At 67.8% G+C, this 13781-nt stretch overlaps 1 protein-coding gene across 1 annotated transcript; it reads right to left on the minus strand.

Moving 5' to 3' along the window:
• Positions 1-1089: 1089 nt before the first annotated feature.
• Positions 1090-3329, minus strand: SYT8 (synaptotagmin 8). The gene is given in 8 exon segments (XM_006748326.2): positions 1090-1327; positions 1427-1560; positions 1653-1758; positions 1843-2006; positions 2077-2227; positions 2353-2451; positions 2896-3044; positions 3127-3329. Coding segments are annotated over 8 exon segments (1122 nt in total). The 5' UTR covers positions 3221-3329; the 3' UTR covers positions 1090-1102.
• Positions 3330-13781: the final 10452 nt, after the last annotated feature.

Consider the following 13781-nt stretch of genomic DNA (forward strand, 5'->3'; position numbering starts at 1 on the left):
ACACCTCAGTTTCCCCTCTGCTTCCCCAGGGGGCCGGCTTCCTGGGGTGGAGCAGCTCCCCTGCAGCTCCCTGCTGCCTTTGCCAGGCGTCCCCGGGCATGAGCTGGCCGCGTCCCTTCCTTCCTCCAAGCTGGCTCCAGCTCAGGGGCAAGGCCTGGACCCCCAAATGTGGCCCACGGCAGTGGCGGGGGCCCTCTGGGTGGGGGCTGCCCTCCCCCGGCTGGGATCCTGTCCTCCCGGGAACAGGAGGGAGGGTGCCTGGACGTGCAGTGGGCCGGAACGCCCTGCCCTGGGGTGGTTCCTGGCTCACTCGGAACACGTCCTTCAACCCAAGGATGGCGGCACCACCCGCCTGGGAACCTCTCCCTGACCCAAGGGGCCTGGGGCCCGCCTGGGCAGGCCCAGTACTGCTGCCCTTCTCACCCTGGCCCGGGCCTGCGCCCCCCGCCCGGGCCCCCACCCAGCAGAGACATCCGGAGGACCATGACTTGGCATCCTCCGAGCTGGGGGTGCGTGGCCCCAGCCCTGCCGGCCTCAGGGCCGTGGGGAGGGTCAGGGGAGCTGAAGCCGTCCAGATGTGTGGGGATTAGAGCTGCATTCCTGGCCAGGGCTGAGCCCCCAGAGGCCCGAGGAGGCTTCCTAAGACATCTACTGCCCCCTGCCGTCTCGAAGAGGAAGCCCCGCAGCAACAGCCCTTGGAAAGTGTGGGGCCCTGCGGGGGGGCTAAGGCGGCCCCTTGGGTTGGGGTCCTTTCCCTCCACTGTCACTACCCCCCAAATGCCTCCCAATTACCCCTTGTGTCCCCATGGGGCCGGCTGTAGTCTTCCTCCCGGACCCAGCAGCCCCACTGACAGGGAGGACTGCTTACGTCTTCCTACCATCCCTGTCGGGCTTGGAGGGGACCCCTTCACCCCCCTGAGGGGTCGGGCACTGGCCAGAGGCCTCAGGGCCCAGCAAGCCTGGAGAGAGTCCTCTCCCCGCAGCAGTGATGGAGGAGTCCCTGACCCCGTGTCCCCGCAGGCTCGGGAAAGACACACGGCCCCAGCAAAAGGAGGGATTTATTACAGCGGCCCCCCGGGGCAGCCTGGACAGCACCCACACCTCAGTCCCGTGGGCCAGGCAAGGGCAGGTGCGGGCGGGGCTTCAGGGCCAGAGCCTGGTCCACCTCCCCGGCCAGCTGCAGGTGGTGCCACTGGGCAACAGGCCGCCGGGCGTGGGCCAGCGTGTCTGCCTGCTGCTGCAGAGGCTGCCCAGAGGCCCGGGTGCCGAGCAGCTCAGCCCGAACCCGTGGGCCCCGGGCCCGGACAGGCAGCACCAGATCCACGCTCTGGGCGGAGGCAGGCCGAAGCTCATGGGGAAAGAGAAAGACAGCAGTCGGTTTGGCCCCAAGGGTGCTCCCACCCACCCCTTCCTCCAGGCAGCCCACCTGGATCTGACTGAAGGGCACGAGGAAGGTGAAGGCCTCGTTGAAGTAGGGGGAGGCTGTGCCCTTGCGAGCCGAAGTCTTTCTCTTCCTCCACTTCCTCTGGTTCAGCATGAGCTGGACCTTCACGTAGGGGTCTGGGCAGGCGAAAGGGATCAGAGGTGTGCCAGGTCTGAGGGCCAAGCACGGGGCGCCCCCCTCCACGCAGAGGGGCAGGTACGGCTCTCACCTGCCAGGCCCAGGCTCAGGCCTCGCGCCTCCAGCACCACCACGGTTAGCCGGCCCTAGCTGGGGACGTACCGGAGCAAGAAACACAGCTCTCCAGACCGCTCGGGCTGTGGGCAGCGAGACGGGGCCTCAGTCTCCCGTGTGGCACCCAGGGCAGGGCCAGGCTGGAGCGCGGCAGTCCATGGCCTCACCTCGGTGGCGCCCGGCAGGCCCAGCTGGCACCACTGCTCCAGGACGTGCTGCAGGTCGATGGCACCCAGTGGCAGGCTGAGACTGCCCAGCGGCTCGTGGGCAGAGAAGCGCCTGAAGCTCAGCACCCACACCTGCAGGGTGGTCTGAGACAGCTCTTCCTGCAGTACCTGCAAGCAAGGGTGTGAGCTGGGCACCCCCACGCGGCCCAGGCCCCCCGGCCACCCAGCCCAGATGCATGTGGAAGCAGCAGGTCTCCTAGAACGTGGGGCAGAGTGTGCCGTGGTGCCCTGCCTGGCTGGACAGGCTGACTCGGGCGTAGGGGTCCACCGTGCCGCCCGGGCCACAGGCCCTCAGGTCTGTAGCCTGCTTGAGGCCCACTTTGATCTGGGAGTCAGGGGTGGCTCCGCCCCCTGGGCCCTCCCTGGTCAGCCCCGCACCCAGCACCCGCCCGGCACCCAACCCCTCCCTGAACCCGCAGACCCTCTGCACCAGCAAAGGGGGCTCCGCACCTCCCGCCTTCCAAAGTCATACTCCAGGGAGAGCTGCAGGCGCCCCCAGTGCTGGGGGCCCCCCGGGGCAGTCTCCAAGTTATCCATGTCCGGTTGCCCCTGTTGGGTAGGTAGGGATAGGTGACAGGTGCTGCTGGGACGCCCAAGGAGGCAGCGCCACATCCCAGGCCAGGCCACACAAGGGCTCACATCCTCAGCTCAGCTCTGTGAGACGGGGCTTAGCTGCTGGATCTCCCCCAAATCGATTTCGAGCACCACTGCCTTCCTGAAGAACCTCCTGTGGCTCCCCGCAGCCCGTGGACCAACCTCTGGGGCTGGCACTTGGTGCCTCCAGGCCTTAGTCCCACCTGCCTCCCTTTTCTCCTGCCTCCCTCTCACCTTCGCTCCTCACCTCCCCTGCTGGGAGGGCCTTCCCTGCCTCTGCTCCTGGGCAACCAGACCAGCTTGGGGGCTGAGCTTGCCCCGACCCTGGGCCTTGAGCTGCCCTCGGGGGCGGCCCAGCCTGGAGCTGGGCACCGGCGAGCGCTGGTGCACGCTCCTCACCAGGTGGGTGCCGGTGGTGGTCCCTTGAGGACCGCCCAGGCCCATAGCCTCCCTGTCCCTGGGCCTCTTCCTGTGGGCAGCACAGAGGTTGCAGGAGACCATGAGGACACCAGCTGCCACAGCGAGGGCAATGAGCACCCAGCGGGGCCCTGGGGGTGGACGCAGAAATGCAGCTGAGATGCTTCCGTGGACAGCAGCTGCCCCCCCCACCCCAGGGGTCCCACAACTCACAGGGGAGCCTGACGATGAGGTCTGGAATGAGCCCGGGTACAGCCGTGGTGCCCGCCGGGGCCGGGGCGCTGTGGGGGCCCCAGGGGTGCCCCATCTCCTGTCCCTGCTGGCTGGGAGCAGACAGCCGGGGTGGCCGGCTCACCTCTGGGGCTGGCCCCCCGGCCCCCGGCCAACTGCCCCATCTGCCCAGCAGCAGCGGGCCCAGGGTCTGCCTGGGCAAGGAGGCAGCCCAGGGTGGCCAGGGGCAAGGGCTCTGAGTGGAGCCAAGGGGAGGGAGGCGCTGGGCTCTGGCCAAAGTGCCGGCTTGCCTGCCACAGGCCCAGCCTCCTGGCCACCTCCCCAGCCCCCAGCCCCCAGCCCCCAGCCCCCAGCCAAGCAGGCCAGGCCTCCTCATTACAGAGCCTCCTCCTCCAGGAAGCCCCCTCCTTCCCGGCCTCTCTCCCCTGGGCCCTGGGCCCCGCCTGGGGGCTGTTGCGGGTCCCGACTCGTCCCTGGCCCTGACCTCAGGCCCGCCCTGGTTGTCGGTCACATGGGTGAAGCCCTGTTCACACGTGGGGGCTGCGGCGGCCCGGGAGTAACCGGGGAGCGTGGAGACGGGGGCCCTGAGGGGCCAGGGCTCTGCTGGGGTCATGGGGGCACGTAGGGAGAGGAGTGGGGGTCGGCTGCTGGGGGGAGCCTGTCCAAGCAAGCCTGGGCTGAAGATACGTTCCCAGCAAGGGCGCCGTGCCAGGAGCGCCCGGGGAGCAGGTGAGGTGGGGGCAGGCAGGGACAGGGTGAAGCTGACAGCGGCCAGAACATTCCTTGCAAACTGACTCAGCAGCCGCTGCCCGGACCTGCCCACCTGCCGACCTGCCACCCTTCTTGCTGGTGGGAGGGAGGGTGGGCCTGGTGCCGCCTAGCTGCCTGGGGCCCGGGGCGGGAGTACACCTGGCCCGCCTGGGCGGGCTGCTCCCACCCACAGCAGGGACCGGGGATTCGGAGCAGGGGGGCCAGATGCCATGCCGGGGCACTCTGGGACCCCAGACCCACGGGAACCCCCCCGGCTCAGCTCCTCCTGGCCTCCCCTCTCCTGGGGGGCACTGGCAGCCAAGGTCATGGTTCCTCCAACCAGGGGCTCTGCCTCTTCATCCACAAGGGCCTGCCACCCCTCCACCCAGGGGCCTGGGCCACACTCCCTCCAGGAGTAAGGGGGCAGTGGGGCTGGATCCCCTCCCTTCTGCACCCCGCATGGGGAGAGGCAGGAAGGAGCCCCACCGCGATTCCACAGATGACACCCCTGCACACGGCACTGATGCCCCCTCCCCAGTGGGCTGGATGGAGGCCGCCCTGCTCCCAGAACCCCTGACCCTTCCGAATTCGGTGGAGGGAGCTTCAGCTCAGAGAGTGCCCAGGCCCCAGGTGTCCTGCTCCCAGGCCCGGCTGTGCCACCCTCAAGGGGCTGTGTGTGCGTTGTCCCTGCAGGGTCTTGTACAAATAGGAAGGTGACAGCTGGGGGAGGGGCAGACGGCCAGGGAGCTGCAGCACCGAGAAGGGACGAGGAGGCCCGCCCCGCACGCAGGAGGAAACAGCGCTCACAGAGAAGGGCCCGGGCCTGGTTTAACGCCCCCCATTGCTGTCTTGAAATTCTAACCATTTGGCACCAAAGGCTGCACGTTTTCTGCATGGGCCCTGCAAATTACGGGGCTGATTCTGGTTGGGTTCCCTTTGGGTGATCCCCTGCCATGGGGTGCGGGTGCTCAGGGAAGCCCACAGGCCTCCACGCCCTCTGTCTTCAGAAGGACGCTCTAGGTCTGCTCTGCAGCCCACGTGGCTGGTGGAGGGCCTCGGGGAGGGGCGGCGGATGGCCTGAGGGCTCCTGGGGGTCCTGCAGGGCCCTGGAGCAGGATGCCCGAGGCCAAATCCCGAGCCCCCAGCCCCCACATGGAACTGAGAGTGAAGTTTGACTTTCCGGAATGCCAGGGCCCATGTGTCTTCTGGAACTAAAGTCGCTTCACTGGAGACTTATGGTTGAGAATTCCAGGTGCGAGGTCAGCACAGCATCTGTGTGTGTGTGCACGCGTGCGTGTGGACTGCGTGTGTGTGCCTCTCCCCGTGTCCGCGGGCGGGGGCGGGGCAGGCACGCACTCTCGGGGTTGGGGACTGCAGGCCTGGCAGGATTCCCGGGCCATCCCAGTGAAGGTGGACCCCGGGACCACAGGACATGTCTGGAGGCTGGCCCCGGAGGGTCCCGGGACACTGGGGATGCGGGCCACAGCGCTGCGGGACCCCCAGGCCTGGGGGGGAGGCACAGGGTCCCTCAGGACCTCCGGGTCCCCATGGTGGTGAAGGTTCGGGCAGACATGCAGCCACCAGGTGGCGCCGTGGGCTCCAGTGGACCCAGCCACATCCAGCTCCGGGAAGCGCGGGGGAGGGGGACCCGGGGCAGCCAGGTAGCCCCGGCCTGGGGCTGCCTCCGGGGCTGCCTTCCCGGCACCACCTCCTGGATCCTCCTCTGCTCTGGCTTCCGTGGCCCAGGGGGGCATCCCTCTCTAGCGCTAAGGCTGTTTCCCAGGAAAGGAGCAGCCGGGCGTCCTTCCTATGGGGTCCCTGTCCCAGACACCTGTCGTGGGACGCCCCCTCCCGCCACTGTGCAGACGCAGCCCTGTGGCTCCTCGGGGACAGCCCGGCCTCCTGGCCACCTCCCTGCACAGACCGGGCTTTGCTCCCACTGGCCCGGCTCCAGCTGTCCTTCCATCCCATCCCCATCCTCCTCCCCCTTCGAGGCCTGCGTGAGCCCCACCTCCTCCAGGAAGCCCTCCCATCACTCCCCGCCCTCCAACCTGACCTGCCTGGCAGCCTGTGCTGGACCCAGCCTGCCTCATCCAGTCAGGAGCCCCGGCTCTCCCAGGCAGAGGGGGCTCCACGTCAGCCTGGGGCCCAACACCCCTGAGAGCCAAGCCAAGCAACCCCCTCCTTCTTCAGTCTGACTGTTTGTACTATGGGAGCAAGTTTCTGCGGGCCCTCCTCCTGGAGAAGAGCAAGGCTCCCCAAATGTCGGGGGTGGCAACCCCCAGGTACAGCACGTTCTCCCCTGCTGCCTGCACGTCTGTGGTTGGCCTGGCCTCCAGGCCTTTCTACCCCGGGCAGGCGAGGACCGCGCTGGGAGCCCTGGCCTCCCGGGAATGAGACCCTAATCTTGGTGGGGGAGCGGGTGTGAGAGGCAGGGCTTCGGGGAGCCCCACCTCAGGGCCGGAACTGCTGGCCCTCAGCAACCAGGGAACTCCCTTGGGAGGAGGGTCCCTCCCGAGACCCAGGCGCCAGGCGTCCAGGCGTGGGGCTACCCTCAGGGGTCCCTCCAGGGACGCTGGGGTCTCTTCATCCTCCCAGAGGCCTTGTGAGAGGGGGTGACGGCCTATTTGGGCTGAACATTGGGAGGGGCAGCGGGAGGGAGGGAGGTCAGGCTGGACTTGGGAAGGTTCTACACCCAAGGGGGGTGCCCTGAGTCACGAGGACGTCTGGGTTTGGAGGAGCATAGCTTTCAGGTGCCAGTGGAACCAGGACCATGCTGTGTGTACAGGGCAGGGCCCCTGGCCGGGTGGCACTGTCACCAGGTGACTATCTGAGCCTGCCTGGTCCTGCTGACGTCTGGACTTCCGGAGCCCAGAGAACCTTCTGGAGGTCACTTCATCCATGCCTCTGCCTCTGGCTGGGCCGGGCCAGTCCCCAGAGGTCTCGGTTCCCTTCGGGCCAGCAGGCCGGAAGTCCTGGCCCACCTACCCCGCCCCCCCTTGCCCCAACAGACCCAGCAGGCCTATGAGCTCAGCCCCCACGCAACTTTGGCCAGCTCATCTGGTCTGGTCACTCTGGCTCAGGTCCCTCCCTGGGCCCGGCCCTAAATGGCCCTCCCAGGCCAGGGTGTCTGAACCCATTCCTGCTGCGACCGGACATGGAGCTGGTTAATGCTTAACAGGAGAGCTGGTGACATGGGGGCGGCCGGCCCGGCTGGTGGGGCAGGACTTTCGGGAGGCGGCTGGTGGGAGGCGGGCGTGCCGGTCACGCGCGGCCCTGAGGACGTGTCCGCCTGTACGGGGCTCGGCTCCTTCTCCGAGCCCTACCCAGTGAGGGGGATCTGGAAGAAGCAGCGAACACCTCGTGGACCAGGGCAGCCCCGGCCGTGCTCCGGGGGCCGGCCGGCGCCCCTGCTTTGGGGGCAAGACGCACGCTGGCCGCATGTGCTGGGGGGTCCTGGCGTGCAGCGAGCACACGGCCCCCGCGTGCGGCGCTCCCCAGCCCCACTGTAGGGTCTTTGTGCCTTTCCCAGGATACGGGCGCCTCCATGGCGAGACGGGCGTCTGAGGCTCCAGGGCGGGATGGGGAAAACCAAACAGAGCTGGCAGCCCCCGGCTAGCCCCACAGCCCCCGAGACAGCGGCTTGGCAGCCAGCAGCCACACGGAGGCCCTGGCAGGGCTCCTGGACGGGGGTGCTTCCTTTGAGGTTGCCTGGGAATGTTTGAGGTTGGAACTCGTGGCAAACGCTGGCTCGGCGTAGCCGAGAGCTGCCGGCACGGAACCGTGAGACGTGCCAGGACAGCACGTGTGCGCCCTGCCCGCGCGGGCCCCGGCGGCCGCCCCCCACTCCTCTGGGCCCCGGGGTGCTCGCCTGGCCGCGGCCCCGGGCGGCGGGGGGAGCCCTGTGCCCGTTTGCTGGCTCTCAGCCTGCACGTGCCCCAGCGCCGAGATTCCGGCTCTCCGCGCCCTCTTCGTCTGGGCTGCCCCTACCCCATCATGTGAGCCTCCGGGAGCCTGCACCCCACTCTGCCCTACGCCTCTGAACACTGACGCTGAGGTGCTGTTCGCAGAGCTTTGTTCCCTTCTCCCAGAGTCCCCGCGCTGTCTGTGAGCCCGTATTCCTGGGGGACGTGGACCCCGTGCTGCGGAGTGTCTGGGTGATTTGGCCCCATTCACCTGGAAGTTGGTGGATGCCCTCCTCATCGCGTGACTGCGTGTGGAATCCATCGACCAAAGCCCCCGTGTCAGAAAACTGGGATTCTCTCTGACCCGGGCACCGGGGCCCTCCTGGGACCGCCGGCACCCCTCCCCATGGACGGCCCCTCCCGGGGGCTTCTGGGACCACGTACCCCGTTCCTCCATAGCTCTGGGAGGGCCCCCTTCACCTGCTCTCAGGGTCTCTGTTCATCGGGGGGTACCTTTGGCGTCGGGGCGAATACCTGGGGACACGCCTGACCCCCTGAGCACCTGACGACCTTCTCCCCTCACACCCGAGGTCTGGACACTGGGACTCTCTGGGCTGTGGTCACCAGGTGCCCAGACAACCCATACCCACTCGTCGGCCCCCTGGGTGCCTGGGTCCCCCGTAGGCACATCTCCCGTAGGCCGGAGCACCAGGCCAGGCCCGGTGGCCTCGTTCCTATGGTTTGGACGCCCTGTGCTCTCTCCTCCCCCTGCCTGTGATTGTCACCCTTGTCTCTGGCTATGTGCGCTATTCATCTGTGTGCTGGGCCTTTGGCTTGCCCTGCCGCCCAGGTGTCTGGGATGCCCATGCTAGGCCTCCCACAAGCGGGGCTCCCACCCAGACGGGCCTGGGGTCCTGAAGCCCATGTGCCTGAATATGGAGCCCTGTCCCCCATTGCGCCGAGTGTCTGGGTTCTGGAGCCCATTAGTCTGAGAGCCTGGGTCCCATACCCCATTCGTTGATGTATGCGGGTCCTGTACCCCATTAGCCTGAGTGGGCCCTGAACCCCCTCAGTTGGAGCATCTGGGTTCCTTACCCCAGTCCCCCCTGCTGAAAAGCTGAACTGCCCACCCCACATGCCTTAGCATCTACAGCCTGCTGGCCTGTCATCCGTCCTTGTGGATTCTGTTCTTGAGGCTCAGGGACCTGTATCCCGCTCCCTGGACCATGGGGGGACTTCTGTGCCATTCAGCCCCCTCAGCTTTTCTGAGCTGGATGGTGTGCACCCATTCCGGCTGGGAGACTGCAGACCTGGAACCCCACTAGTCCCGCATCTGGGTGCCTCGGGCCCCAGGCACGTCACACCTGGCTTATGGGAGGTGGCCCTCTCCTGCTCCTCCAGCCAAGGTTCTGGCTGCCCAATCCAGGTCACCTTAGCCCGGCGCAGTTGGCGCCCATCCCGCCGCCCCACCCGAGTTCTGTGTGGCTCTGGGTAACTGCCCGTGTCTGCAGCCTGTTCGCCCGCACAGATGGGGGCCGGGTGCCTGCCACCCTGAATTTCTAGATTCCACCACCCAACTCTGAATGTGGGTCTGGCCCTCCGTTCCCCAAGCCTCCCAATCTGGCTGCACCATTTACCTGAAGACTCGGGCCCCAGACACCCACCGCTCCGGGCAGCCCATACCCCACTCCTCCGACTTCGACCATCAACCTGACAGTGTTCTGCCCGCCGTTTCCATGGCCTCGGGGCCGCCCACCCCTAGTCCCTGAGCATTGGAATGCTGGCTTCCACGCTCTCTTCTCTGGCTGCCTGAACCCCAAAGTCATCAGGGTCTCAGGCAGCCTAGCCCCTCACCATCTGCCTCCCACATAGGCCCACATCCCGGGGCTCAGGCCCCATCTTTAGACGTCTGGTCCCGTTCGCGGGCATCTGGCCTGCAGGAGCCCACTCAGGCCCCTCGTGGCCTCTCCGTGCTGAGCTCCTGCATGGCTCTAGGCAGGCTGCTCCTTGCTGTCTAAACTCTGTCTGGGGGTTCCGTTTCCCTCCCTTGGGGGTCTGAAGGCTCCACACTTCCTGGAACATCTGAGGGATGCCATCCCCCACCGTGCAAGGGTCTGGGTCCTGGCCCCCCGTGACCGTGCATAGCCGACGCCCAGTGCCTCATGGATCCAGGAACTGGAGACCGGTCCTTTGTGGATCTCTAGATGCTCACGGGGATGTCTGGGCTCTGTAGCTGGCACCCCACTCCTGAGTGCACTCATGACACTGGGTCTTGGGGTGCACTGTTCCCCCTTTCACTGGGGATTTTAGAGGCGTGTACCCTCAGCGGCCTACACTCCACACCTCACGTAGGCTCATGTCCCCGGCTCTCGGGCCCCACCGGCCCGTTCCAAGTTCTACCGCGTCTTTGGACGCCCGCGGCCCATTCATGGGTGTCCGGCCTGTGTGAGCCCATTCATCTTGTCCCAGCGCCTCTGTGCCCTATTCATGCGTGGCTCTGGGCAGGCTGCACCCCGTCCGCCCACGTCTCAAAGACAGTCTGTGCTTTGTCGCGCCTGTTCCAGGAACAGCTGCCGAGCAGCCAGCAGGCACATTCCGGGGTTTGGCCGAAGGCCAATGCAAACCCTGGTGTTGCTGGCACTGGCCAGTGGGGCAGGGGAGGGGGATGGCCATGGGGAGGGAGAGTGGGGACCCTCCGCTCGGGAGCACGCGATCAAAGCCTTCCGTACACGGGGCATGTCCCGGACAGGCTGCCAACGGGAGTGGCTGTGTGCACGTTCCAGACCCCTCCACCGAGCCCGCCATTTCCTGCCGGGAAGGGTGGGGGCAACCTGGCTGCAAGGCTTGTCCCCCGCAGCTCAGGGCAGGGTCCCGGGGCCCCAGGCCAGGGGTGGGGGTGGAGGCTGCTTGGGGGGTACCGTCTCGGCAGGCCGCAGACCCCTGGCTGCCCAGCCGGCCGCCTCCCCACCTGGGGGCTGTGGGGCCCACGGGATGATGGGCCCCTCGCTCCGGCACCCCCTCCCCATCCAGCTGTCTTTGGAGCTGGCCTCGCTCTGCCTCCATTGTCTCCCTGCCCGTGTCAGGGGTAGGAAGGGAGTGTGCACGTGACCTCTTCTTGCCCAGGGGGTTCCCCACTTCCCTGGGGTCCCCGTGTGAGCCAGGACCCAGACGCACCCCCTAGGGCCCCTGTGTGCGAGAGGCCTGGTCAGGCCAGGACATGCAGGCTCCCTGGGGGTCAGTGAGGGGAGGACACACAGGCATGTGTTCTCTGGATGTGAGCCAGGTCTGCCCAGGCTTTCTGGTTCAGGTTCCCAGGGTGGGGGCTGGCTGGTTTGTATTCTCTGGGGCATCTCTGGGTGGACCCCTCTCTCAGGACCCCACAGGTCCAGGTTGGAGCATCCTGGCTCTTCCATGCCTTGCTGTCCTTGCCTACCTCCCTCACTCTCTGTGGGCCCCCGCCTGCCCCTTCCCACTCCCTTGCAGCGCAAAGCCTGGCCACTGGCCCTGTTCCCACCACCCCTGTTGCCCCCCAGTCCTCCCCAGGGGTGTGGCAGGCCCACCAAGGTTTCTGGCCAGATGCACAGGACCCCACTCTCAAGCATGTTTGGGGAGGTGGTGGGGGGAGCTCGGGCCGTGGGGACCCAAGCCTGGGGGGCACTGCAGGCCGTGGGCCCTGGGAGGCCTTCTGGACACATCTACAGCAGGTGTACTCCTTTCTGGGCCACCTCCCAGGTTCGTGGGCTGCAGGGACACCCCTGTCAGGTGGGGACAGTGAGCGGGGGACACCGAGCCTGCAGTGACTTACACATCTCAGCACTCGCGGAAACTCTGCAGTCCAGGTGTGGACTGTGGGCAAGGGTTGTGATGCCCCATAACGGAGACTCAGGGAGTGAGCCGGGGCGCCCCCGGGCCCCCACTCCCACCCCAGTCCCTGCACAGCCACGTTCCTGGCCTGGAGCATCTGCTTCCCCCACCCCGGCCCTCGCTCAGGTTTGGGGTGTCCATGAGGCGAGTTGGGGCTCCCTGGCCTGCGTCCCAGCATGCAGCTGGTTTCCTGCAGGTGATCGTGGGGGTGCTGGTTGGCCCGGGACCCTCCCCACAGGTCCCCCTCCTGGGCCTCTCCTGGCCCACAGCTGCCGCCCCCGGGGCGGCCGGAGTCCCCTGCAGAACGCAGGCCCCTAGGTGCGCCCTGGCCCAGGAGGTCGGGCCGGGGCCTAGGTGGCGGGGTGGCCCGGGCAGGGCCGGATCAGTCAGGTTCCAAGCTCCCCCTGCTGTCCGCTGGCCGCTCCTGGAGGCGGCCTGACCTCCCGCTCCCGCCCGACCCTGTGCTCCCTCCCTGCCTGCCCAGCCTGGCTCCGCCTGCTGCCCAGCCCTGGCCTGCGTGTGGGCGCCCCCTTCCGTACACAGGCCTCTCGCTGGGCCCCTTCAGCACAAGCCACAGCCTGACCCTCTTCCCAGAGGCCCGTCCTGGGACCCCGAGCCTCCAAAACGCTCTGTCCTGGGGCCCCTACCCACAGAGGCACCATTTCGGGACCCTCTTTCTGGATGACAGGCCCCCCAGGGGGGCTGGTCTGAGCAGAAGCCTCTGACCTCTGCCCAAGCAGCCCTTCGCCCTGGGACCCCTCCTGCCCCCCGACGAGCTCGGGGCCCGGCTGGCTGGGACCCCGGGAGAGCCAGGTCATCGTGGAAAGAGGTGTGATTTCCTGGTCTCGGGCCTTCCCTCCAGCCCCCCAGCCAGAGGGCCACCTTACGTCCTAGACAGGGAGGCATCCAGGGCCAGGGAGGGAGTCACTTTGTGCGACTGGGAGGGACGGAGAAAGGAGCCAGGGAGGCACAGGGATGCTACCCAGCTCCCAGACCCTGGGACCGGCCGGGACGGGGTTCCCATCAGCTCACAGACGGAGGAACAGCTCCTGGGGGCGCAGCTGGGGTCACGAGGTGGACAGTGGCCTGGGGCAGAGGAGCCGTGAGGATGGTGGTGGGCCGCCTGGGGCAGCAGGTGTTGGGGAGGCCGAGAGGACGAGGGGAAGACGGTCTGGCCCACTGGACAGTGCAGGGGGGCCTCCCCTCCCTCGGCTACGAGGGGCCAGCATGCAGCCAGCCGGGGGCCGCGGAGCCTGCAGGCGGCTCCGGGAAGCACAGGTGACCCCTCGCCACGCACAGGCTGCTGGCACACACCTGCACGTGCTCCCTCAGGGGGAGCTGATGCTCAGGAGGCCGCCCCGCGGACGGCTCGTCCTTCCGCCCTCCCACTGCTGCAGACACACGGACCTGCTCTGGGCGGCAGGAGTCCTGGTCCCACAAAGGCCACCGGCTCCGGCCCACCGCTCTGCCCGGCTGCAAGCCACACACAGACACCCGCGGGCGCTGCTCTGGCCGCAAGCGGGTGGCTCTCTGGCCGGGGCGTGATCGGGCACCGGCCAGGCTACCGGTTTCCTCCGGCTGCCTCCACCCGAGCTGCGAGCCACTGGACCATAGCCCTGGGCCCCAAGCAGCGCAGGTGGGGCCTCACGTGGCCAGCACCCAGCCCAGAGCCAGCCTCGTCCTGGGGGATGGGGGAGTGGCCCCCTCTGCCCAGCCCCCTGCTGCTCCAGCCGGCCTCCACCCCCACCTTTCTCTGTCTGACCCCCCAGCACCTCCTGCTCCAGCCACATCTACCGGCCGAGAGCCCACCCTGGCCCTGGGCTGGGCTTCTTGCTCAGATGCCGGCCTCCCAGCCCAGCCTCCAGCCTCCAGCTGCCCCTTGGGCCTCTCCCTCCTCTGAACTGGCCCCAGCCAGGGGCAAGAGACTGCTATGCTGACCCTGACCTTGAGGAAAGGACTCCCCAGGTCCAAGCAGGCCCAGCCCACAGTGCAGCCCATCAACACTGGGCCCAGGCCCACACTGCAGCAGATCAGGGGCGCAGACTGCCCGTGGGCAGGGGACCCTGCTCTCAGGAGAGGCCTGGCCTGCGCTGGGTGGGCGGGGGGTGGGGGGGTGGG

This window comes from Leptonychotes weddellii, chromosome 11 (genome assembly GCF_054177405.1).
Source record: "Leptonychotes weddellii isolate Sample4059 chromosome 11, ASM5417740v2, whole genome shotgun sequence".
In the NCBI taxonomy this organism is placed as follows: Eukaryota; Metazoa; Chordata; class Mammalia; order Carnivora; family Phocidae; genus Leptonychotes; species Leptonychotes weddellii.